General features: G+C 49.6%; 2 protein-coding genes across 4 annotated transcripts in view; one reads left to right on the top strand and one right to left on the bottom strand.

Moving 5' to 3' along the window:
• The window catches only part of CUL9 (cullin 9), a 38,968-nt gene extending 23,048 nt beyond the window's left edge, over window positions 1–15,920 (top strand). For all 3 annotated transcript variants that reach the window (XM_041762964.1, XM_041762959.1, XM_041762951.1), the window contains 15 exons: window positions 4,651–4,796; window positions 4,946–5,075; window positions 5,223–5,422; window positions 5,881–6,131; window positions 7,168–7,513; window positions 11,913–12,053; window positions 12,219–12,383; window positions 12,656–12,819; window positions 13,188–13,281; window positions 13,719–13,793; window positions 13,958–14,068; window positions 14,179–14,296; window positions 14,681–14,814; window positions 15,431–15,504; window positions 15,587–15,920. In XM_041762964.1, coding sequence (XP_041618898.1) covers window positions 4,651–4,796; window positions 4,946–5,075; window positions 5,223–5,422; window positions 5,881–6,131; window positions 7,168–7,513; window positions 11,913–12,053; window positions 12,219–12,383; window positions 12,656–12,819; window positions 13,188–13,281; window positions 13,719–13,793; window positions 13,958–14,068; window positions 14,179–14,296; window positions 14,681–14,814; window positions 15,431–15,504; window positions 15,587–15,782 — 2,345 coding nt within the window. In that variant the 3' untranslated portion in view covers window positions 15,783–15,920. The remainder of the gene's footprint in view (window positions 1–4,650; window positions 4,797–4,945; window positions 5,076–5,222; window positions 5,423–5,880; window positions 6,132–7,167; window positions 7,514–11,912; window positions 12,054–12,218; window positions 12,384–12,655; window positions 12,820–13,187; window positions 13,282–13,718; window positions 13,794–13,957; window positions 14,069–14,178; window positions 14,297–14,680; window positions 14,815–15,430; window positions 15,505–15,586) is intronic.
• Window positions 15,921–16,550: 630 nt separating this feature from the next.
• Window positions 16,551–19,545, bottom strand: DNPH1 (2'-deoxynucleoside 5'-phosphate N-hydrolase 1). The gene is made up of 4 exons (XM_041768653.1): window positions 19,317–19,545; window positions 17,266–17,334; window positions 16,980–17,090; window positions 16,551–16,794 (listed from the first exon to the last, which is right to left on the bottom strand). Exons 1-4 carry the CDS (start codon window positions 19,519–19,521, stop codon window positions 16,679–16,681), a joined length of 501 nt encoding a protein of 166 aa, XP_041624587.1. The 5' UTR covers window positions 19,522–19,545; the 3' UTR covers window positions 16,551–16,678.
• Window positions 19,546–24,453: the final 4,908 nt, after the last annotated feature.

Below are 24,453 nucleotides of genomic sequence, written 5' to 3'. Positions count from 1 at the left end.
GATCAAGAGTCATGTGCTCCACTAACTGAACCAACCAGGTGCCCCTCCATTTTAACCATTTTAGGTGGACAATTCAGTTATCCTTTTATTTAAAATTTTTTTAATTTGGAAATAATTTCAAATTTACAGAATAATTATAAGAATAATACAAAGAACACTTACATACTCTTTAAAAATATATATTATTTATTTGAGAGAGCACGAGCTAGAGGGGCAGAGGGAGGCAGAGGGAGAGGGAGAAGCAAACTCCTCGCTAAACAGGGAGCCTGAGATCATACCCTGAGCAATCTGAGTGAAGGCAGATACTTAACTGACTGAGCCACCCAGATACCCCGAGAACACTCATATACTTTTTATCCAAGTTTACCTTTTGTTAACACTTTGCCCCATTTGCTTTTATCATTTGCTCTTTGTGTATATATACATTAATAAAATGTATATATGTTATGTATGGATACACACACACATACACACATTTTTTTCCTGAACCAGTGTGAGTAAATTGCATATATGCTAGCCTGTTGCCTCTAAATATTTGAATATATATTTTTGAAGAATCATAGTGTTCTTGTACATAATAATAGTTCATTTACCAGTTTCAAAAATTTAACTTTGGTATAATAACTTTATTTATTTTGAAAGATGTTTATTTGAGAGAGAGAAAGCACAAGCAGGGGAGGGACAGAGGGAGAAGCAGACTCCCTGCTGAGCAGGGAGCCCGATGTGGGGATCATCCTAGGACCTGAGATCATGACCTGAGCCAAAGGCAGACACTGTACTGACTGAGCCACCCAGGTACCCGGGTGTAATAACTTTATTTATTTATTTATTTATTTATTTATTTATTTATTATTTTTAAAGATTTTATTTATTTATTAGAGACGGGGGGAGAGAGCGACAGAGAGAGAGGCAGAGACACAGGCAGAGGGAGAAGCAGGCTCCACACAGGGAGCCCAACGTGGGATTCAATCCTGGGTCTCCAGGATCACGCCCTGGGCTGAAGGAGGCGCTAAACCGCTGAGCCACCAGGGCTGCCCTAATAACTTTAATCTATTTGTCACATTCCAGTTTTGTCAAGTGATTCCATAATGCTGTTATTTTTTAGTCTAGGACAGCATCCAGTCTAGAATCATGTATTATATTTAGTTGTTATGTCTCTAGTCTCCTTAATGTGGAACAATTCCTCAGCCTTTCTTTGTCTTTTACAACATTGACACCTTTGGAGAATATAATCATTTAAAATTTGTCAGGTTATGCATTCTGGGTCAGAATTCAAAGTAAGTAACATTATGTCCTCTGTGTGTTTCATTTAGAAGCACACAATTTCCATCTGCTCCTCTTTTGTGATGTGAATTTTGACAATCTGATCAAGAGTTTGTTTGATTTCCCACTATTTTCTCCCTTGCACTGTTAATAAGCAATCTGTTGGGGAGATACTTCGAAACCCTGCCTATATTCTGGTCTCATCAGAATTTCCCTCCGTATCATTTACTTTTTAACTTCACCATGCTCTTATTTTAGGCATGTGTCTTGTAAATACTTAGAATGTGTTTTTTATTTGACCTAATAATTTCTCCTTTTGAGTTGTCGATTTTAGCCTCTTTATAATTATTATTACGAGTAATGTTATATTTGGTTGTTATTGCTACGCTCTTACCTTTTATTTTACCCTTCTTATAATTTTAAATTTTAGTTATTTCATATATACAAAAGAATAGATATTAAAAAAGAATATATAAAACATGTACAGTTAAAAAAATAATAAATAGAACACCTTTATAGATATGTTTCTACCTTGGGTTTTTGTGCATTTTTTTCACTCTTCTTTTGGATTGATTTTTTTTTTTTTTGAGAATTTATTTATTTATTCATGAGAGACAGAGAGAGAGGCAGAGACAGGCAGAGGGAGAAGCAGGCTCCCTGCAGGGATCCTGATGCGGGATTTGATCCCAGGGCCCCTGGATCATGACCTGAGCCAAAGGCAGTCAGTCACTCAACCACTGAGCCACCCAGGTGCCCCTGGGTTGATTTTTTTAAATTCCTTTTTTTGTCTCTACCAGTTTTGGAAGCCACAAATTCTGTAGTTGGTTACCCTTATGTTTTTAACCTGTATGTTTGACTACTTAATATCACTTTCCCACCTTCCTGAACAATAAAAGGACCATAGAAAATCTTAACTAGGATGCCTGGGTGGCTTAGGGGCTGGGCATCTGCCTTTGGCTCAGAGCATGATCCCGGGATCCGGGATCGAGTCCCACACTGGGTTCCCTGCAGGGAGCCTGCTTCTCCCTCTACCTATGTCTCTGCCTCTCTCTCTGTCTGTCTCTCATGAATAAATAAATAAAATCTTTAAAAAAATAAAAAAAAGAAAAAAAAGAAAATCTTAACTCCAGCTCTCACTCCCATCTTAATTATTAGTGTTGTTTGATATTTTAGGATTATCTTTTTTTTCTACCTTCCAAAGAGTCATTGTTATTATTATTGTCTTATTCAGTTGATGTTTAGATTTGCTATCATACTGGTTGCTTCTGTCACTAATCCTGTTGTCTCTTGATCCTTCTTTCTGAGTTCAATCTCCTTTTTAAAAAAAAACAATTTATTTATTCATGAGAGACACAGAGAGCAGAGAGGCAGAGACACAGGCAGAGGGAGAAGCAGGCTCTATTCAGGGAGCCCGACGTGGGACTCAATCCTGGGACTCCAGGATCACGCCCTGGGCTGAAGGCAGTGCTAAACTGCTGAGCCACCCAGGATCCCCTCAATCTCCTTCCTTCCTTCCTTCCTTCCTTCCTTCCTTCCTTCCTTCCTTCCTTTTCTTTCCTTTTTTAAAGATTTCATTTATTTATTTATTCATAGAGACACAGAGAGAGAGAGAGACACACACAGGTAGAAAGAGAAGCAGGCTCCATGTAGGGAGCCTGATGTGGGACTCGATCCCAGGTCTCCAGGATCACAACCCCGGCCAAAGGCAGCGCTAAACCACTGGGCCACCCCTCAATCTCCTTTCTAAAGGAGATCTCCAATCTCCTTTAGAAGTCTCTAGTATTGGTGGAAATTTTTATCAGTTTTTATTTGAGAATGGCTTACTTTCAACCTCATTAAAAATTTTTTTTATTATGATAAATTTTTGATGTACACAAAGTAGGCAAAATTAACTCCAGTGTACCAATGTGGGTAAATTCATGGCCAATCTCATTTCTCCTGTACCCCCACCCACGTTCCCTACCTCTCAAATTTAAAAGATAAGGATTCTCTTTTTAAAAGCAGGGACACTAAAAAATAATAATAATAAATTAAATTTAAAAAAAGCAAGGACACTAAAGTGACCAAAGTTTGAAATATTAATAATAATTCCTAACATCAAACAGTAAAGTGTTCATATTCCCCCCATTTTCTCAAGTTTTCAAAATTAGTTTTTTGTTGAATGGGGAGCCCAACCAAGCCCACACCTGCATTTGATTGAGCTGTTTCTTTCATCTCCTTTAATTAATAGGTTCTGCTTTCCGTTTTGCCCCATTGCAATTGTCCATGGAGGAAACTAGGTTGTTTGCTGCAGAGAGTTGTCCACAGGCCAAATTTTGCTGACCATATCCACATGGTATCCTCTAGCCTGTTCCTCTGGCTCTTTCATTTCCTGAAAACAGATACTTAGATACAGAAATTTATTCCAACTTGGGTCTGATTTCTTGGGCAAGAGCACTTCATAGGTGGTATTGTGTACTTCCATCAAGAGGCATATTACATCCACCTGTCTCTGTGCTGTTTTAAGATGGATCAGTGGATTTTGATGTTGCAAGTCTGATCTTTCCATTATATATAGTTTCCCATCAGCTTTTCATTAAGCAGTCATTCATTATCATTGCTTAGCTCTGTCATTTCATCCGGGCCTACAAACTAGTGCCTTTCTAGTTTTGTCATACCTTCTTCATATATTAGCTGGAATGTTTTCTCTATAAAGAGAAACTTCCTCTTGGCAACTTTTTGGTTACCTGAAGTACTGTTTTTATACAGGACAGGCTTGATTCTCTCCTCCTCTCCCTTATTTTTAACCAGTTTTCAAAATAATGTGTTTATTCTCTAGCATCTTCCAAAGATAACCAATGAGGTCTTTTTAAAAAATATGTCATTATGAACTCATGGACTTTAAAACATTTCATGTGTTTCAGTCCAGCACAGGTATTTTCTTGACGTTCAGATGGTCCTGTCTTTGGCCAGAGAGCACCTCTCAGATAGGCTCCTTTTGTTATAGTCTCTGCCTTTGACAGCATCCTTGCTTTCTAGTATGTGTGAACATCCAGGCTCATCTTGCCTGAGCTGTGACACGGAGGAGGAAGAGATGCAGCCTAGGGAGTCTTTAAAAACTGCCAGCTCCCGAGTCTCTCCTCTCCCGTGTTTCTTTCATGGAGCCTGCCTTGTGCAGGGCGAGGCAGAGGGTGGGCTCCAGATACGTGTGGCTCACCACGGAGGCAGACACAGAGGAGGCTAAGCTCTGGGAGCTTGACAAGTCACTTCTGACAAGTCACTACCCCCACCCCCCACCCCAGAGATTAGCAGGAACAAAGCTTGACTGATGGTACACCCTGGTGTCAGCCTCTAACTCCTCGTTTCTCCTGCTCTTTGTCTCTCCTCTTCTCCTTCGCACTTTCCCAGGTCAGAATCATCCAATCCTGGACATGGGACCACATCGGCGGCTGCAGTGGACGTGGCTGGGCCGGGCCGAGCTGCGGTTTGGGGACCAGACTCTGCACGTGTCCACCGTGCAGATGTGGCTGCTGCTGTATTTCAATAAGACAGAGGTGCCTCAGCTCCTTAGCCTCTGTCTTCTCTGCCCCCTCCCTGTCACTGTTCTCCCAAACTCTGTGCCTTCTTCTATCCCCCCACCCCCCGCTCTTATTTTCCTTTCCCCTATTATCTACTCCTAACTGGCCCTGTTCCTCCTCACTAGGAGGTGTCTGTAGAGACCCTGCTGAAGAATTCTGACCTCACCCCAGAGCTACTGCTCCAGGCACTTTTGCCCCTCACCTCTGAGAATGGCCCTTTGACCCTGCGTGAGGGTCAGGACCTTCCACACAGGGGTAGGTCCATGGGGGCTGGGCTGGGCTCATGCTCCTAGAGAGTGGGGCCCTCATGGTGGGCGCAGGGTTGGGAATGAAGGCGGTCCCCTTTGCCGCCACTCACCTTTCCCTCCCCCTTCTTGGGTGCTGACTGGGAGTGAGTTCCAGGTGTGCTGCGGCTTCGGACACCTGGGCCCCAGCACCGTGGGGAGGCCCTGTGGCTGATTCCTCCCCAGACATACCTGAATGTAGAGAAGGATGAGGGCCGAACTCTGGAACAGAAGAGGAACCTCTTGAGCTGTCTTCTTGTCCGTATTCTCAAAGCCCATGGGGAAAAGGGCCTCCATATTGATCAGCTGGTTTGTCTGGTAGGCAGAGGGGACCATGAAGTTAGGGGAGGGAGAGAGTCAGGCTTAGGGTTGGGGCTTAGCACCAGGGATCATCACAAAGAAAGGTAAACTCTCTCAGTATGAGACCTCATAAAGTGACATTTCGTTCTGAGTTTTCCCTTCCTGACAGGGCACTTAGTTAGACAGAAAGTAGAGATAAGACATGAGTGTTCACCATGTGCCAGGCCCTATTCCAAGAGTTTGCATGATTAAGTCATTTAATCCTCATGGCGATCTTCTGGGATAGGTAATGGTGGTGGTATTATTATTATGTATTATTACCGTATTCCCATTGACAGATAAGAAAAGTAAGGTATGAGAGTCAGTAACTTACCCATAGTCACACAGCTAGAAGGTGGAGGAGCTGAGCCTTGAATCCAGGCAGGCTAGCTCCTCTAGGTAAAAGTGGCCTGCCTATTGCCTCTTCTCCCATCCAGGTGCTAGAGGCCTGGCAGAAGGGTCCAAATCCCCCCGGAAGCCTGGGCCGCACTGTGGTGGGAGGTGTGGCCTGTACCAGCACAGATGTCCTCTCTTGCATCCTGCATCTGCTGGGCCAGGGCTACGTGGAACGGCGCGACGACCGGCCCCAGATCCTGATGTATGCCACCCCAGAGCCTACAGGGCCTTGCCGGGGTCAGGCTGAAGTACCCTTCTGTGGCAACCAGACCACCAAGACTTCCAAGCCTAGGTAGCCATCCTCTGTTCTGTCCCCCTGCTGCAAGGGCTCCAAGCCAGGCGGGAGGGACAGGTTCCCCAGGACAGATGGCCCTGCAGTGACACGGGAGGAGTTTTCATGCCAAAGTCAGGCCTTTCCATGGAAAAATGTTTAATTTCTTTCATTGTCTCACCCCATTTTCCCTGCCTCTCTTGTTTCTCCACTAGTCCTCATCCCCCCCAATTAGCACCGTCACCCCCTTCGCTGCCTTCCTAATCACAGGTCTGACTGTCCCCACCGTCCTCAAGCCAGCTCTTAGGCAAGGGACCGGGACACATAAGCTCCTGTATAGATAGATCTCTCTCATTCAAAGCAAAAATGAAATATCACACAGATATGTATTGAGTGCTAATGACACACTCTGCTCAGTGGAATGTGCTAACTCTAGTTTCCAAGAAGCCTGCTCTACAGAGGAATTTGTCATAGGATCCCTCTAATTAGCTGTCCCCCCCCCCAAAAAAAAACTGTTTACATCACATCCAGTTCACCATAAGTTGTTATAGCACCATTTTTATGCCTGCCACTTGCCCTGGGTGTAAAGTGAGTTCTCTAGAGGAATCGCTTGCATACACATCACGTGAAGATCTCATTAAAATGCAGGTCCTGATGCAGTAGAGCTTCCCTGAGATACTTACGCTGCTGGTCCTTGGCCCATACTTTGAGTAGTAAGGCTGTAGATTCCTGTTTCTCACCAGATGAATGGCTGGTGTTGGGGGTGGGGTTTGCAGAGGGATTATCCTATCCCTTGCGGGTCAGTTAGTGTCCTGATCCCTGCCCACCAGATTCCTGGAGTGCCCCAAATCTCTATGACAGGCAGCCTCACCCCTTACATATAGGTGCTTCTGTGGAGAGCAGTGCTCTGACCAGAGGTTTAGGTGGTTATCATTAGGCCAGTTAAGCACACACAGACAGGGGTGCACAAGTGGGGAGCTGAGGGCCAGCAGGTGGGGTTCATTTGGTGGATTAGCAGTGCAGGGAGTCTGATTGCTGCCTCTTCTCTCCCCTCAAGCCCAGAAGCTGTAGCTGCCCTGGCATCTCTCCAGCTGCCTGCAGGCCGCACCATGAGCCCCCAGGAGGTAGAAGGATTGATGGAGCAGACGGTACGGCAGGTGCAGGAGACCCTGAACCTAGAGCCAGATGTGGCTCAGCACCTTTTGGCTCACTCCCACTGGGGTGCTGAACAGCTGCTGCAGAGCTACAGTGATAACCCCGAGCCACTGTTGCTGGCAGCCGGGCTGTGTGTACCCCAGGCCCAGGCTGCCCCTGCACGTCCTGACCATTGCCCTGTCTGTGTCAGCCCACTGGAGCCCGATGAAGACTTGCCCTCTCTCTGCTGCATGCACTACTGCTGTAAGGTGAGGCCCATCTGCTTCTCTCCTGCCCTTGGCTTTCCACCTTAAACACAATTCCTTGGCAGGCCTGGGGTTGTACTCCACCACTGCCATTTCCCAGCCTGGGCAATGTCAGACAAACCTCTTAGTCCCTCTGAAACCAGTTTTGTCATCTGTAAGTGATGCCACCAGCCTCAACACACTCCAAGGAGTGGTTGTTAGGATCCAGCAATATGTATCAGTGGTTCTAAAACTTTGCTGCATATTATAATCACTGGAAGCTTTTAAAAATCTTCATGCAGGGCACCTGGGTGGCTCAGTCAGTTAAGCATCTACCTTCACCTCAGGTCATGATCTTAGGGTCCTAGGATTGAGCCCCATGTCGGGCTCCCTGCTCAGCCAGGAATATGCTTTTCCCCCTCCCTCTGTCCTTTCCCCTTGCCCATGCTCTCTCTCTCACATAAATTAATAAAATCTTAAAAAATGAAAATAAGTAAAAATAAAAATCCTTATGTTCCAGTTGCCTGGGTGGCTCAGTCAGTTGAGCATCCAGCACTTGATTTTGGCTCAGGTCATGATCTCAGGGTTGTGAGATAGAGCCCCACATTGGGCTCCATGCTAGGCATGGAGTCTGGGATTCTCTCTCTGCCTCTTCCCCCACCTTAAAAAAGAAAAAAGAAAAAGAATCGTCATGCTCAACTGTAACCCAGACTGATTAAATAAAAATCTCGAGGTGAAACCCAGGCATGTGGAGCTTTATTTTATTTCTTTTTCCATTTTTAAAATTTTTATTTTTATTTTTTATTTTTTAAAATATTTTATTTATTTATTCATGAGAGACTACAGAGAGAGAGAGAGAGAGAGAGGCAGAGACACAGGCAGAGGGAGAAGCAGGCCCCATGTAGGGAGCCTGACATGGGACTCAATCCTGGGACTCCAGGATCATGCCCTGAGCCAAAGGCAGGCTCCAAACCACTGAGCCACCCAAGGATCCCCAAATTTTTATTTTTTTAAGATTTTATTTATTTGAGAGAAAGAGAGAATGGGGGGGGAGGGACAAGCAGACTCCATGCTGAGCGCAGAGCCCAATGTGGGGCTTGATCACATGACCCTGAGATCATGACCTGAGCCAAAACAAAGGGTTGGACGCTTAACCTACTATGCAACCCAGATGCCCTAAGCATCTGGAGTTTTAAACTCAGATGATTCCAGGGTTCAGCCAAGTTCAAGAACAATAGGTAGATAATGCATACATGTAAAATATACATCAAGGCACTTCATAAATAAGTATTGTTATTTACTTGGTGATGACAGTAGGTTTATGGTTTCCGTATCACCAAGTCTCTTTATCTCAGAACATGATCACTTACCATATATTCTCAGTGAATATAAAAATGAAAAGAAATGGTGTAAGCGCCTTCCCACCCCATTTCTGCGCAGGGGTGGGTGATCTGGGACATGAGCTTTGGTGTGCATGCATGCATGCATGCATGTCTGTGACTGTGTACCTTTCCTCCTTCCCTTTTGCTCAGCTTGCAGTTACTCTTCTCACACGACCCCCTGCCCCAGGCCTCCTTCCTCTCTGATCTTCTCACTTTCTCTAAACCTTTCTTAGAAGTTGAATCATCTCCTTTTTCTTGATTCTCTTACCCATTCCTTCCATGTCCATCCCAGCAACAATTAAAATGAGGCCACCACCCTGAGCCACCCAGGTGCCCCTGGGCCATTCTGCTATTATACACACATTATCTTGCTTAATTTCGGTGGTAGTTGTATGAGGTAGATTTTTCTACTGTCCCCATTTTACTGGAGACAGATGGAGGCACCCAGGAAGAGAAGTCACCTTTGGCAATTTTGCTCCAGGGCCCTCCCTCACCTTCCTATGACAAGTGTGGGAAGAAGACACAGCAGGGTCATGTCCTAGGAAGGGGCTGGGGTGAGGGGCCTGTGAGGGACTTGAGATTGAGGAGGTCCAGGAAGGTCATCCTGAGGAGGTGATTCTCTGAGGGAAGAGCATAGCACACAGAGGGAACAGCAAGTGCAAAGAATCTGAGCTAGGGGCACCTGGTTGGCTCAGTGGTTGAGCGTCTGCCTTCAGCTCAGAGCGTGATCCCGGGGTACTGGGATCAAGTCTAGCATCAGGCTCCTCTCAGAGAGCCTGCTTCTCCCTCTGCCTATGTCTCTGCCTCTGTGTAACTTTCATGAATAAATAAGTAAAATCTTAAAAATGCTGAGCTCTGAAGCACAGTGACATGATGGGATAGCAGAGGGACAGATTTGTGGGGTGACAGGGGCTCAGTTGGGTTGTTTGGGATTGGCAGACAGTGGGCTTGACTTTATGCAAAGCCATAGTAAGGTTAAGCAGGGGCAGGGGAGTGATAGGATCTGATTTATATTTTTGAAAAGATTCACTGCTTATGGAAGAAAAGCTTAGGCTTGGGCAAGTCAAGCATGGATGCAGGGGCACCCTTTAGGACATTGTTGTACAAAGATGGGGAGGTGGTGGGAATTTGACCCAGGGTCAGCAGCGAAGAGAGAAGTAGACAGATTGGGGTACATCAGGAGGCCAAGCTGATGGGGCTTGGCAGAGCCAATGTGGGGACTTAGAACAAGGGAATCAGGGATACTTCCCGAGTTTCAGACCTGGGGATCTGGCTGGATGAGATGTGTCATCTTCTGTTGAGTTGGGCAAGATGTTGGGGGCTGAGCCTTCTTTCAGAGGGCAGGTGTTTGTTTGTTTGTTTTTTTAAGTTTTTTATTTATTCATGAAAGACACATAGAGAGAGTCAGAGACATAGGCAGAGAGAGAAGCAGGCTCCATGCAGGGAGCCTGACATGGGACTCAATACTGGGACCCCGGGATCATGCCCTGAACCAAAGGCAGACACTCAACCGCTGAACCACCCAGGCGTCCTGAGGGCAGGTTTTTGAAGGGAAATTCAGTCTGTTCTGGCCATGTGAAGCTTGAGCTGCTTTTTGGACATCCGTGCATGATTGGACAGGGGAGTTTGGAATTAAGTGGAGAGGCCTGGCTAGCATCCTGCAGAGGAAGAGCTGTAACAGATCCCCCTGTAGTGTTGTAGAGACAAGGAGATGGGAAAACAGGCTCAGTGGACAAGTCTCAGCCAAGGAGGAGCCTATGAATGAGTCACAACCAAGCAGCACAATGAAATGCAAAATAACTCGGAGAAGGGAAATCCTGGGGTTTCAGACTGTCAAAGGAGGCTTTTGCACGTGAGCCTTGAGCCTTGAGTGATAGGCAAGGTTGGCAGAGGCAGGAGGGGAATGCAGGCTGGAGACAGCATTGCAGGTGGGCTGGACAGAAGCTCCAGCAAGCCCACAGCAGAGGGGCTCCTCAGGGGAGTGGGATGGGTTCCAAACTGAGGGACCCACCTTTGGCCTCTCGGCTGTAAGGGACCCTGTCACACCTGTGTGCCTGCAAGTGTGCAGTCTGAATTACTAGCATTTTCCTGTCATCTCCAAAATCCAGGAATTCTGCATTAAGCTTCCCAATTTACCTGAAAGAGGGTTTTGTTTTGTGTAGTGCTTTCCTTTGAGTAAAAATAGTACAGTAAGGCACTTTTCATGTACCCTGGAGCTTTGGTACCACAGATACAGACTCTCCCAGGGTCTAGATCTTGGCAAGCTCTGCAGTCAGTTGGCAGTGTGAAGGAAAGGAGTCATTAATGGAGTATTTTAGGACAGTCAGGCTGCTGATCATGCCTAAAGCAAGAGGACTGCATGGAGGAGGGATCGGGAAAGGAAGACCTCATAGGAAGACCTTTACGAGGACAAGCTCCTACAGCAGTTCAGGGTTGAGGGGCTAAGGGCCTGGTGTAGGGTGGCATGTGGGTGCTAGAAGAGAACCTGCGAGATGTGAAGCTTCGAGCACCGGTGACTGGGATTATGGGGATGCGGTGGGGAAGGAGGCTGTTTTGTGGAGAAGAGGCTGAGTCTGGGGAGAGGGGAGCATCAAGGAGCCAGTTGTGCAAATGGATGCTGGGAGAAGAGGCCACAGCAGTGTGCACAGTGTCCAAGGCCAGCCCCCCAGCAGGGAAAAGGCGACCCCCTGCCCCAGGCCTCCTTCCTCTCTGATCTCACTTTCTCTAAACCTTTCTAAGAACTTGAATCATCTCCTTTTTGATTCTCTTATCCATTCCTCCCACGTCCACCTCAGCAACAACTAAAATGAAGGCACTACCCTGACCCACACATTCCCGAAAGCCCCTGTGAGAATTGAGCCAATCCCAGGAAACCCCACGAAGCCAGAAAGGTTTTTGGGATCAGTTTTGAGGTTGCTCCAGAGCAGGCTTGTCTGCGGCTTTCCGTGTTATTGGGGATGGTGCTGAGTTAGTTCCCTGGAGCACCCTTGTCCTGTGCTGCTCCCCCACTGCCACTCAGCAGCTCCTCCTTTCCCCTTTAGTCTTGCTGGAATGAGTATCTGACAACTCGGATTGAGCAGAACCTTGTGTTGAACTGCACCTGCCCCATTGCCGACTGCCGTGCGCAGCCCACTGGAGCCTTCATCCGGGCCATTGTCTCTTCGCCAGATGTCATCTCCAAGGTAGCCCCTTCCTGCGGGAGTCTATGGTGTGCAGCCAGAGGGGCAGGCCCCAGGGAGTGGACTCACCAATGCTGGGGGAGACGGGAAGGGGTGGTGGTTATGGAGGGCGGGCATCTCAAAGAGCCATGCCCTCACCTAATGGCACCTTTGTCTACATCCCCACAGTACGAGAAGGCTCTCCTGCGTGGTTATGTGGAGAGCTGCTCTAACCTGACCTGGTGCACCAACCCCCAGGGTTGTGACCGTATCTTGTGCCGCCAAGGCCTGGGCTGTGGGACCACCTGCTCCAAGTGTGGCTGGGCCTCCTGTTTCAACTGTAGTTTCCCTGAGGTGGGTAGCTGTCCAGCCCTGCTCCCTTGTAGCAAGGGCTACACCCCTCCCTTGCCAGCACCCTTCTCTCCATATACATACCCACCCCCCCACACACACACACGTATGCACTCTCGGACATACACACATATACACACTTTCTGCCTTTGCCACTTGGTTGAGCTCTGTTCCTCCTCCTGCAGCCCTCCACACGTGACCTCCCTCTCTTGTATACCCATAGTGCTGCCCTTGCCCAGGGCTCAGCCATGTCCTCACCACCCCCTCTGCTGTAGGCACACTACCCTGCCAGCTGTGGCCACATGTCCCAGTGGGTCGACGATGGTGGCTACTACGACGGTATGAGCGTGGAGGCCCAGAGCAAGCACCTAGCCAAACTCATCTCCAAGCGCTGTCCCAGCTGCCAGGCTCCCATTGAGAAGAACGAGGGGTGTCTTCAGTAAGAGGGGGTATTGCGGGCATTGGTGGAGTCAGAGAGCATGGGAGAGGGTGCAAGGCCTGGCCATAGGGAGGGTCCATGGGGCTTACCAAAGAGCTGAGCAAAGGAGGGCAGTTACTGAACCACCCCTGCTGTGGTACCCTCCAGTGACTCCTGCAACTTAATGCTCCTTCCCCTGCTTCTAAATCTGCACTGTATGGGGCTCAGAAGCAAGGGTGTGCTCACTAGGGATTGGTAAGGTTAAACAGACTGTCAGGGCCTGGAGAGGCGAGGACAGGTTCAGTGGGGCATCCAGGTCTCATCCAGGTGTCCTCGTGTGGCCCCAGCCAGAGGCAGGAGCCCTCTGACCAGCCACCTTCCTTCCATAGCATGACCTGTGCCAAATGCAACCACGGATTTTGCTGGCGCTGCCTCAAGTCCTGGAAGCCAAATCACAAAGACTACTACAACTGCTCTGCCATGGTAAGGGTCCGGGAGGCCCAAGGGCAGCCTGGACGGGATGCTGTTCTAGGCCCTGGGCAGAGAGGGCTCTGAGCAGCCAAAGAGCTGCTGGGTTAGGGGCTCAGTGTGAAGACAGAAGCCACTTGAGCCTACAGGTGCCAGGACTTCTGTCCTGGGAGGTCTCTGCATTCTCAGGAGGCACCAGGCCAGAGCAGAGCACATGCTGTGCATCCTAGCCTGGCACCACTGCTTAATATGTGGCTTTGGGCCAGTTTACTTGCCTACGCCTCGGCAGCCTCACCTGTAGAAAGGGAGAATAATGTGACCTACTTCATAGTCAGGATTAAATGAAAAGGTCTGGGTAAAGAGTTGGAAGGCCTGCATGCAGGGCACCTAGTGTGTTAATACTGTCCTGCCCAGCAAGGCACCCAAGAGCCCTCCCGACTTGTCCTTTCCAGGTAAGCAAAGCAGCTCGCCAGGAGAAGCGGTTTCAGGACTATAATGAGAGGTGTACTTTCCATCACCAGGCCCGGGTGAGCAGGGAGGAAATGGTTGCTTGGGTGCGGAGGTCAGAGGGCTGGGGTGGATGGCTGGGCATGGGTGAAAGATCTGAGTTTGGGTGGGTGCTATGCCGTTGTGAGTCGGGGGGAAGGGCTGCATGTGGTGCTGACCCCCCACTCCCACCGGCTCCACACAGGAGTTCGCCGTGAGCCTCCGGAACCGCGTGTCTGCCATCCACGAGGTGCCACCACCCAAATCCTTCGCCTTTCTCAGTGACGCCTGCCGGGGACTAGAGCAGGCACGCAAGGTGACAGTGGGCTGGGGGGCCTGTGCTGCTTTCCTCCAAGCTGCGGGCATGGGGCGAATGAGGGAGCAGGAGGGAGGAGCGTGGAGGCCCAGCAACTTGGGCTCCCACAGGTGCTGGCCTATGCCTGCGTGTACAGCTTCTACAACCAGGACACGGAGCACATGGACGTGGTGGAGCAGCAGACCGAGAACCTGGAGCTGCACACCAATGCCCTGCAGATCCTCCTGGGTGAGGCCCGGCCCCTTGCCAGTCAGTCCTTTCTCTTGCCTACCCACCCACTCAGCATCCAATCTCAGCAAGCAGGGGGCAAGACAGCACCCCCACCCCAGCTCCTCCTGCACTGTCCTCATTCTGCACAGCTCTATTACTACTGGCCTTTAACCATTCATGTATGAAGGAACATGGTATATGCCAGAAGGTGCCTAAGGGCACAGGCCTTCACCTGACCTGTTTGATTTACCCCATCCCCTCCTCCGTTAGGATGTAGTCCCCATGAGAATGAAGATCTAGAACCGTGCCTGGTAGGTGTTGGTAGAACTTGGTAGATGTTCAGTAGGTGTTTGTTGGAAAGAATGAAAGGGAGGAAGCCCCTGTGCCCTGCCCCCTCTGCAGAGGAGACGCTGCTTCGGTGCCGAGACCTGGCCTCCTCCCTGCGCCTCCTGCGTGCCGACTGCCTCAGCACGGGCCTGGAGCTGCTCCGGAGGATCCAGGAGAGACTGCTGGCTATCCTGCAACATTCTACCCAGGTGCGCCGTCCTCCCCTGGGCCTCCTGGGCCTGGCATGGCCCCTGCCCTGGGCGGAGGATCCAAAAGGAAAGGCAGCAAGGATGGAATGGGTGTTTGGAGACCTGGGTGTGCACCCCAGCTCCTAGGCCAGCCTGCTGGATGCGGTGGAGCTCTGCCACTTGGCCACCTGACAAAATCGCCAGATCAAGGGTATCTGCCCAGAGCCTTGCTCATCAGAATCACTTGGGGGAACTTTTTCATACTTCCCAACTGGGAAGTTGAGAGTTCTTCCCAGCTCTAGGATACTTATAGTGTGCCTAAACTATGAGAGTCCTGCCCTCAGGGAGCTCACAGAGGAGTAAATAACTGGGGCAGACAGGGGCAGAACGCAGTTAGCTCCGGAGGCAGGGGAGGGTGGCATGCCTCACCGCCACACCTGTGTCCCTGGAGGCAGCCTGAGGTAAGGTGCACGGAGGCACAGGTGTGTGGAGTCCTGGGATGAGGGAGGGGAGGAGGCGGGAACATAACTGCCAGGGGCCCTGTACCTAGTCGGCCCTCAGAGAAGGCTGGGTGAAGGAATGCTGGACACCTCTGCCCATATCAGCTACTCTCCTCCTTCCCACATTTCCTTGCCAGGACTTCCGGGTTGGCCTGCAGAGCCCACCTTTAGAGGCCCGAGAGGCGAAAGGCTCCAACGTGCCCGGCAGCCAGTGAGTAGGGTGGCGGAGCCACTGCGGGGTGTGGGAGGCGCCAGGCCTCCCTGAGGCTGAGTGGGGCTCCCTCCCTCCCTAGGTCCCAGGGCTCCTCTGGGCTGGAGGTGGATGATGATGAGGAGGAAGACGAGGATGATGTGCCCGAGTGGCAGCAGGACGAGTTTGATGAGGAGTTGGACAATGACAGCTTTTCCTATGATGAGGAGTCTGAGAACCTGGACCGAGACACTTTCTTCTTTGGTGACGAGGATGATGATGATGAGGCCTACGACTGAGGGGCAGGACACAGGGAGCACCCCAGCCACCCCGAGTCCTGGGGGCCAAGGGGGTGAGGTCACTGGGTCATGGGGGGAGGCAATTCCCAGTGTCTGCAGTACCTTCTGTTTACTGAATAAACTTTCTTTTTTCACATACTTCTCTGGAAGCAGGCTGCTCAGCTGCATCCCCCAAGGCTAGCATCAACTTCCCATTCCCTCTACATAGCCCCAATACTCATTCTTCCCTTTTTCCCTTTAAGATTTTTTTTTATTCATTCATGAGAGACACAGAGAAAGAGGCAGAGACACAGGTAGAGGGAGAAGCAGGCTCCACGCAGGGAGCCCACATGGGACTGGATCCCAGGATCCTGGGATCATGACCTGAGCCAAAGGCAGGTGCTCAACCACTGAGCCACCCAAGTGCCTCTTCACTTTTTCCTTAGACCTCTAGACTCTTGTGTTCCCAGAGAAGGCCCAGAGCAGACCCGTCTGACCTAAGCTGACAAAGGGAAATGCAGGTGCATGTGGCCCAGGCCAGGCATAGTCCTGCCCGCTTGCCCCAGACCCAGCCCAGCATCAGAGGAGACAGAAATGGCCACCCCCCTGCCCCCAGGCAGCCTTCCTCCTAACTCTTGAATGTTCCTGGCAGGAGTCTGAGGGCATTAGGAAGGCCTTGGAGGCCTACAGAACGCTAAAGGGTCTCTCTACATCTTGAAGTGAAGCAGGAAAAGCAAGGATATTCCTGAAGACCTGTCCCTCCCGCCCACCACTCATAGAGACATGGTCAGAATTTTAAACATCCTTTTAATTTGGTACTGGGGCTATGAGGTAGGAAGGGTATAAGAGTCAGGGATTAGAAGAATTAACAAAGTGGGCCTAAGGCAAGCAGTTGGGTCAGGGGAGGCAGCCACCTGCTAGGGAGGGTCAGCCCCAAAGTATTGATCCAGCATGGCCTCCACCTGGCCCTCTTCATAGTCCAACACCTGGAACCTTGAGCCGTCTGCCGCTCCCCGGATCATGGCTGAAAGCACTGCAAGGGGGAGGAAGGCGAAGGTGCTTTCCATCCATACTCCCCCTCTCCACTTCCTTCCCTGTCCTATTTGGAGGTGGGCACTATACTCAGAGCCCCCACCCCTGCCCTGGGAAGTTGCTGAGGGCTGGGTCTGCAGAAAGCTGCGGTGGAAGGAGGGGCCATCCAGGGCTTGGAGTGCTCACCTCGGCCAGACTGCGGACGGAAGAGGCACAAGATCCGCTTATTGAGGGCCACGGCCTGGCCCAGCTCATAGCCCACACCCAACGATGGCTGGGTCACTTCTGCCACCACCACTGGGAAGAAGGAAGAGACCATGGCTCAGTATCTGGGGCTTGTTAAGGAAGAGATGACAAGAGGTGGGGTGTGGTGAGGAGGGCACTTCCCTTCCTGGGATGGACTTTGTCCAGGGACCCTAGTATAGTGCCAAACTCCCAGAGGAGTTTGTGGGTAGGAGGGGGAGCTGCTCACCATCTGCCTGCTGCAGCCAAGCCAGGTCCCGCTCGTAGATGAGCCTGTCACCCCCAGCAGCCTCTTCCCCTGTGGAGGAGAAAAAGCTGGTCAAGGCCAAGCCCCTGCCTCGGCCTTAGCACTCAGTACCTCTCCTCTGCCCTTGCCACCCCCATATTTACCTGCTCAGGGAAGGAGGGAGGGAGGCATGCTAGATGACTTCCAAGGACCCACCCAAGGCTAACGTTCCAGGGAAAGGATGAAATGGAATTGCCACAAGAAAAATTCCAGGATCCAGGAGGCTTCTGTGATTAAGGCCAGATGAGTGATAACGGATGAGATTATGGGAAGGACTAACTATGCCTGTCTGTTGGTGAAGGATCAGAGACCAAGGGGAGCAGTGATAGCCTCCCAGTGCACAGGGGGGTGGGGGGGGGGTGGAAATGACCAGGAGCAAGAGATGGCCCGCACAAAGAAAGGATGAACAGCCAGAGCCGGGGTGGCTCTGAAGCTTTGGTGGGTGCCAGCGTCAGGGAGAGCTTGATATGCTACTCCATGAACTCTCCAGAGGATTGTGAGCCCCACAGGCCCTTTCCAACGCCCTAGCAATTTTGTTTTGTGATGTCACCTGATGAGGGAGCCGAAGGCCAGCTGAGGACTAAGCACAAGCTGACATTTTGTAACCCGCCCCCCCCTCCCCGTGGGGTATGTGGGACATTCCTCAGGCACTCCTGGCCACCCTAAAACTCAGGGAAGGGGAAAAACAGTTAACTAATATAGATCACAGTGCTCTAGGACATGAGCCTCCATCGGCTTACCAATGTCTTAATGATTTACAAGAAAAAAAGCATTTTCAATAACCTGACTTCCAGAGAACCCTAACTCAATTTTCTGGAGCCCTGACATCACCCTCCCTCCACAGTGACGTGGGAAACAAAGGTAGAAGGAAATGTAGGTAAAATTTAAATGTCCTTATAACCTGCAGCCCATTAACAAATACTTGAGACAGGAAGAGTGTAACGTTCCTCCGGAAACTCAACGGTCGGTCGTAAAGTTAATTAATGCTTTGCTAGAGAGAAACAACCTTAGCTAGACAATGGCAAGACCTCCAGTATTTTGAGAATCTTTAGCATATCAAAGTCTTCTTGGACACCTTCCTTTTTCCTTACCTCCCCCCAACTCCCAAGTATGAAATCAAGCCCAGTGCAGCAGCTCTTTCTGCCCAAAGGTCCTGTCCCTGCGCTTTTAATAGAATCACCTTTTTGCACCAAAGACATTTCAAGAATTCTTTTTTGGCAGAGAGTGCTGGACCCCGGCCTCACCAGCATCCCCAAAATGTCTCCCAGAATTGCATTAGATCCCACAAATCCTGGATCTGCTCCTGCTGGGGCTAGGGGAAAGCACGTAAAAGTTTCCTGAGCAGAAGTGGAATTCTAGGCACAACTTTCAAACCAGAAGACTCCCGGAGATTCCAGACCAAAACTGATCAAAGCTAATGGTCTTTGATCAGTTTTGGTCAAAGACAAAGATCGTTTAAACTGATCTCAATCAAATGCTTTAGAAAGACCCAGCAGCCAGAAAGCAACAGGCTGATGAGAGGGCGTGAGAGATGGTGGTGGTGAAAACTGGGGTCCGACGGGTCTAACAGGGCGGACAACCCGACCGCGAGGGGAGAAGCGGCAGGATAAGCTCTGCCTTAGGTGGGGGAGCAGGTGCCTGCGGGCAAGGCGGGAACTCAAGCAGCCCCATTCGCTCCCGTTCTGCCCCTCCCCGCTCCGTCCCCGGAAAGAGGTGAAGAAAGTTCTCCGGGAAAGAATCAAGGTTAAGAGAACAGCTGAAGGCAGAGACCCGGCTCCCACCCGCGAGCTCACTGGGGCCCTCGCGGTTCGAGCGCGGGCTCCCCTTCCCGGCCGGGCGGGAAGGCGGGCTCCGGGCCACGGGGATGCGCGGCCGGGTGCCGGGCGCCGGGCGGCGTGCGGTCTCCGCAGCGGGGCTACCCCGGCCCCCAGCCGGCCCCCGCCGGCCCCCCGCCGGCCCCCCGCCGGCCCCGCGCGCCCCGCCACCAGCCTCACCGCGCGCGCCCAGCTCGGCGGCCGCCACGTGCTCCGTGAGCACCGCCCCGAAGCGCCGCAGCCGCGACACGATCCTTCCGTACAGCGCCCGGTCCTCGCGGCCGCCGCGGATGCTCCCGCAGAAGTACAGCGCTCGGCGGCCCGGCTGGCCCGGCTGGCCCGGCTCCCCGCGCTCCCGCGCTCCGGCCGCCGCCGCCGCCGCCATCCCCGCCGCCGCCGCCGCCCCTCCTCCCCGCGCCAGGAGGCGCCCGCTCGCGGCCACGTGACCCGGCCGGCCCGGGACGGCCCCGGGGAGGCGGCCGGCGGCTCCCGCGGGAGGGGGCGAGCGGACGCCGACGACCGCGCGGCCGGGACCCCACCTCCTCCGCGACGTGGGTGCTACCGCTGGTCGCGCCACCGCACCGGCTCGTGCTCGCCTCGGCCCGGGGCCTCCCGCATCTCAGCTGGACGCAAGGGCATCCTCTGCTGACTTAGCTCCTCGCCCCACCTCCAGCTGCTCTCCCTTTTCTGCAGCCACGCTGGCTTTCCCGGCTGTTCTCAAGCCTGCTGGCCAGGCCCTTAGCGTTCGCTGTAGCTTGGAGCCCTTTTCTCCCAGGTAGCTCCGTGCGGCCCTCCCTCGCCTCTTCCGAGTCCTCCCGGGTCACCCTCCCCGGCTTTCCTCTACAGCTCCGCAAGCCTCCCGTTGCCCTCCCCTGCCTCACCTTTTGTCCTCCCTACCCTGTTGATTGATTCTGTTGTTTGTCTTTCTATACCCGGTGGAATGTAAGCCCCCAGGAGGGCAGGAACTTTTGTCTGTTTTGTTCACTGCTGTAGCCCGAGCTTCTAAAACCGTGCCTGGCACATACTTACCAAACATTTGTTGAATGCATGAATGGATTCGGATGAGAAGTGACGTTCGCCAGCACTTTGTGATCTGCTCAGTCCTAGAGTAGGCTGATAGAAGCAGGATCTTCAGGGAGGCTGGCAAACACACCGTTGTTCGCTGGTAATAACAAGGATTTTCCCTTCCTTATGTTAGACAAATAACACAGACATAGGACAAAAAACTCAAATGGAGCAAGAGAGTACTCAGTGGAAAGTGAGTCCAGACCCCAATCCCATTCCTTAGAGGAAAGCACTCTCGTGCTTCCTTCCGAATTCTTCCTCAATGATAACTATAAAATACTGAAGTATGAGGTTACAGAGCTGACAAAATAATAATTTTTTTAAAGATTTTTTAACTTATTTATTCATGAGAGACACACATAGAGAGAGAGGCAGAGACACAGGCAGAGGGAGAAGCAGGCTCCATGCAGGGAGCCCCAACGTGGGACTCCGGGATCAGGCTCTGGGCTGAAGGCGGTGCTAAACCGCTGAGCCACCTGGGCTGCCCCAAAATAATAATAAGCGATGGGATGGGGGGAGCGAGGCAGGTGGGCAGTGTAGTGAGGCAGCCTCGTGGGGACAGAGGCTCACCACAGGACAGGAGGCCAGAATGGAATCCTAATTCCATTAACTACTTGTCAGAAAAGTAACTACTTACTAGGTCTGGGACCTTGAGCAGATCCCTTAAACCTTCTGAGCCCTGGTTTCCCCATCTCTAAGTAAAAAATGTTATCCTGACTTATGCATTTTGTTTGAGTATGATGCAGCTCTGATGAAATATGGGAGAGCACTTTACAAAACACAAAGTGCTCTACAAATGGAAGTCATTGTTCAGTTTCACAGCATTGTTTTCATTACAGACAATGTCAAACCTATATACATAGTGCATAATTCCATCAAAAAAATTTTTATGTAAGTTTTTCTTTTAAGTTTTTTCTTTTTCTTAAGATTTTATCTATTTATTCATGAGAGACACCGTGAGAGAGAAAGAGAGAGAGGCAGAGGGAGAAGCAGACTCCGTGCACGGAGCCCGACATGGGACTCAATCCCAGGTCTCCAGGATCACAGCCTGGGCTGAAAGCGGCACAAACCGCTGAGCCACCTGGGCTCCCTTTTTTTTCTTTTTAGAGAGAGAGCATTTGTGAGTCTGGGGTGGAGGGAGAGGGAGAGAGAGACTCTTAAGGATGTTCCAAGCCCAGCACAGGGCCTGATGAGGGGCTCCATCTCACAACCCTGAGATCATGACCTGAGCCAAAGTTAAGTCCAACCCTTAACTGACTGAGCTGCCCAGGTGCCCCGTAATTTCACTTATTTTTTTTTTTTAAGATTTATTTATTTATTTTGGTAGGAGGGGCAGATGGAGAGGGAGAGAGAGACTCAACCAGGCTTTGTGCCCAGCACAGGGCCTGACGTGGGCTTGATCTCACAACCCTGAGATCCTGACCTCAGTGGAAATCAGGAGTCTGATACTTAACCAAGTCACCCAGATGCTCCACCCATAATTTTATTTAAATGATCTGCTTTCTGTCTCTCCAAATAGGGTTTTTCTGGACATTTCAACTTTAACAAAATATTAAATTTTACACTTAAAATTAATGTATTGATATGTAAATTATACTTTATAGAGCTGGTTTTTTTTTTTTTTTTAGAGCTGGGTTTTTTTTAAGACTTTATTTATTTATTTATGAGACACACACACACACACACACACACACACACACACAGAGGCAGAGTCACAGGCAGAGAGAGGTGCAGGTTCCATGCAGGGAGTTGACGTTGGACTCCATCCCGGGTCTGAAGGTGGCGCTAAACCGCTGAGCCACCCGGGCTGCCCTAGAGCTGTTTTTTAAAAAGCAAAAGGAAAGCAGGGGAAATAATAATATAATATAATGAGACTCAACAATTAGCAATTAATGGCCAATCTGATTTCATCTATGTACCCATGTCCAATTTTCTTCCTCTACTGTTTTGATGCAAGTTCAAGATTGCATTTTTTTAGTCAATATTTTAGTATGTGCCTTTAATAGATACTCATTTTTATTTTATTATTTTTTAAATATGTATTTATTTATTTATTTGAGAGAGAGAGTGAGTGGGAGGGAGGGAGAAGGAGAGAGAATCCAAAGCCAACTCCCCACTGAGCCTGACATGGGGCTTGATCTCACAACCCCGATATCATGACCTGAGCTGAAACCAAGAGTGGGACACTTAAAAAGTGAGCAATGCAGGCACCCCAGATAGTCTTTTTTTTTTCAAATGTAACCAAAATGCCATCATCTCAGCTAAAATATTTAACAATACATCATCAAGTATTCTCCCACTGTTCAAATCTCCAGTTGTCTCAGAAATGTTTTAATTAGGCAGCCCCTGTGGCTCAGTGGTTTAGCGCCGCCTGCAGCCTGTGGTGTGATCCTGGAGACCCGGGATCGAGTCCCACGTTGGGCTCCCTGAGTGGAGCCTGCTTCTCACTCTGCCTGTGTTTCTGCACCTCTCTCTGTGTCTCTTATGAATGAATAAATAAAATCTAAAAAAAAAATGTTTTATTGTTTGTGTACAGTTTATTTGCCTAAAAGCAAAAGCCACATAAAATCCATATGCTGTGATTGGTTGATAAGTCTTTTGAGAATATTTTAATCAATATGTTGCCTCTGCATATTGTCTCTCCCTAGTCCCCTCGTTTGTTCTCTCGCATTTCCTATAGTCTGGAGTTTACTGATTATATCCCTGTGGTGTCATGTAAAGTGTTCTTCTGTCCTATAAATTGGAGTTGGAGCTAGAGACTTGAATTCAGTTTCTATTTTGGGCAAGACTGCTTCACAAGGTGGTGGTATGTATTCCCACTGTGGGGCATATGGTGTCTGGATGTCTCTCTTTTTTGATGTTAGCAACCGTTGATGCTCAGTGCCCTCATCCACTCACTCACTCACTCACTCACTCATTCATTCATTCATTAATTCATTCACAGGACATACCAATAAAAATGTTTTTATAATAAAATAAAATCCACCTGCAGCAAACCACTTCAAAGCAAAATAATTATTATATGACTCTCTTGTAACCACTACCATGTCAAGAAATAGATCTTCAGGCACCCAGAAGTTTCCATGTGCTCCATCCTAGTCACACCTCTTTATTCCTTCCAAAAGTAACCACTGCCCTTACTTTTATAGTAAGGACAAAAAACAGACATAAATAAACTTCTTTATGTTTCTTTATGGTTTTATCACCCAAATGTGCCTTCCTAGTCACATAGTTTAAGCTGATTCATTTTTAATTATGTTTTTAAAGTCTCTTTTAATCTACAGCTTTAAGGATACTTTTTTTTTCTTTTTTTCTTTTTTTGAAGCATTTGTTTTGTGTGAGACACTCAATGGATGCTAAAGGAACTACAAAAAGGAGTAAAGTCTGAGACTTTGGTCTCTGGTCTGGGGAAGGGCCAGCCTTGGCTCAAGAATAGAGGTCAATTTAATGCCAAGCAGCGATGTACAGTGTTGAGCAATTCAAAGAAAGCAGAAATCAAGCATGTGGAGGATCCCTTCCAATTTATCCTCACAGTCCTGTGAGTTAACACCCAGGTCAAACAAACACCTGCTTCTTCACAAAGGCCTAGCAGAGACCAGGTTTACCCTCCCACTTTTTTTTTTAACGTTTTATTTATTTATTCATGAGAGACACAGAGAGAGGCAGAGACAGAGGCAGAGAGAGGCTCCCTACAGGAGCCCATGCGGGACTCGATCCTGGAACTCTAGGAGAACGTCCTGAGCTGAAGGCAGATGCTCAACTGTTGAGCCACCCAGGTGTCCCTACCCTTCCATGTTTTGTGTTCATTTGCTTTTCAAATGTGATACTGCTTCCCAGATATGTTGTAGAGAAGGCAGGGCTGAGGTTCTCTGCCCTAATATATGCTATATCCACCTTACCTCAGTACATTCCGAGTCCCCTCCCTCACTCCCTTCCTTTTTCTTTTCCTTTCTTTTTTTTCTTTTCTTTTCTTTTTTCTTTTCTTTTCTTTCTTTTCTTTTCTTTTCTTTTCTTTCCACAAGCTTTCTGCCCAATGGGGGTATGAACTCATGATGCTGAGATTAAAAGAGTCACATGCTCTGCTGACTGTACCAGCCAGGTGTCCCCTGAGTCTTATTTCCTCACCATCCCAGTGGCTAGGATGTTTCCTTGCTAGTGATATCACTTATGATGGGAATTTTGTGCAAGGAGGGAGCATCTGGACTCTTAGTTTGCTCTTCTATGTCAGGCATCTGTAGAGGCCAAAATGGGG

Source organism: Vulpes lagopus, chromosome 1 (assembly GCF_018345385.1).
Source record: "Vulpes lagopus strain Blue_001 chromosome 1, ASM1834538v1, whole genome shotgun sequence".
Lineage (NCBI taxonomy): Eukaryota > Metazoa > Chordata > Mammalia > Carnivora > Canidae > Vulpes > Vulpes lagopus.
This window is presented reverse-complemented; position numbering and strand designations above follow the sequence as displayed.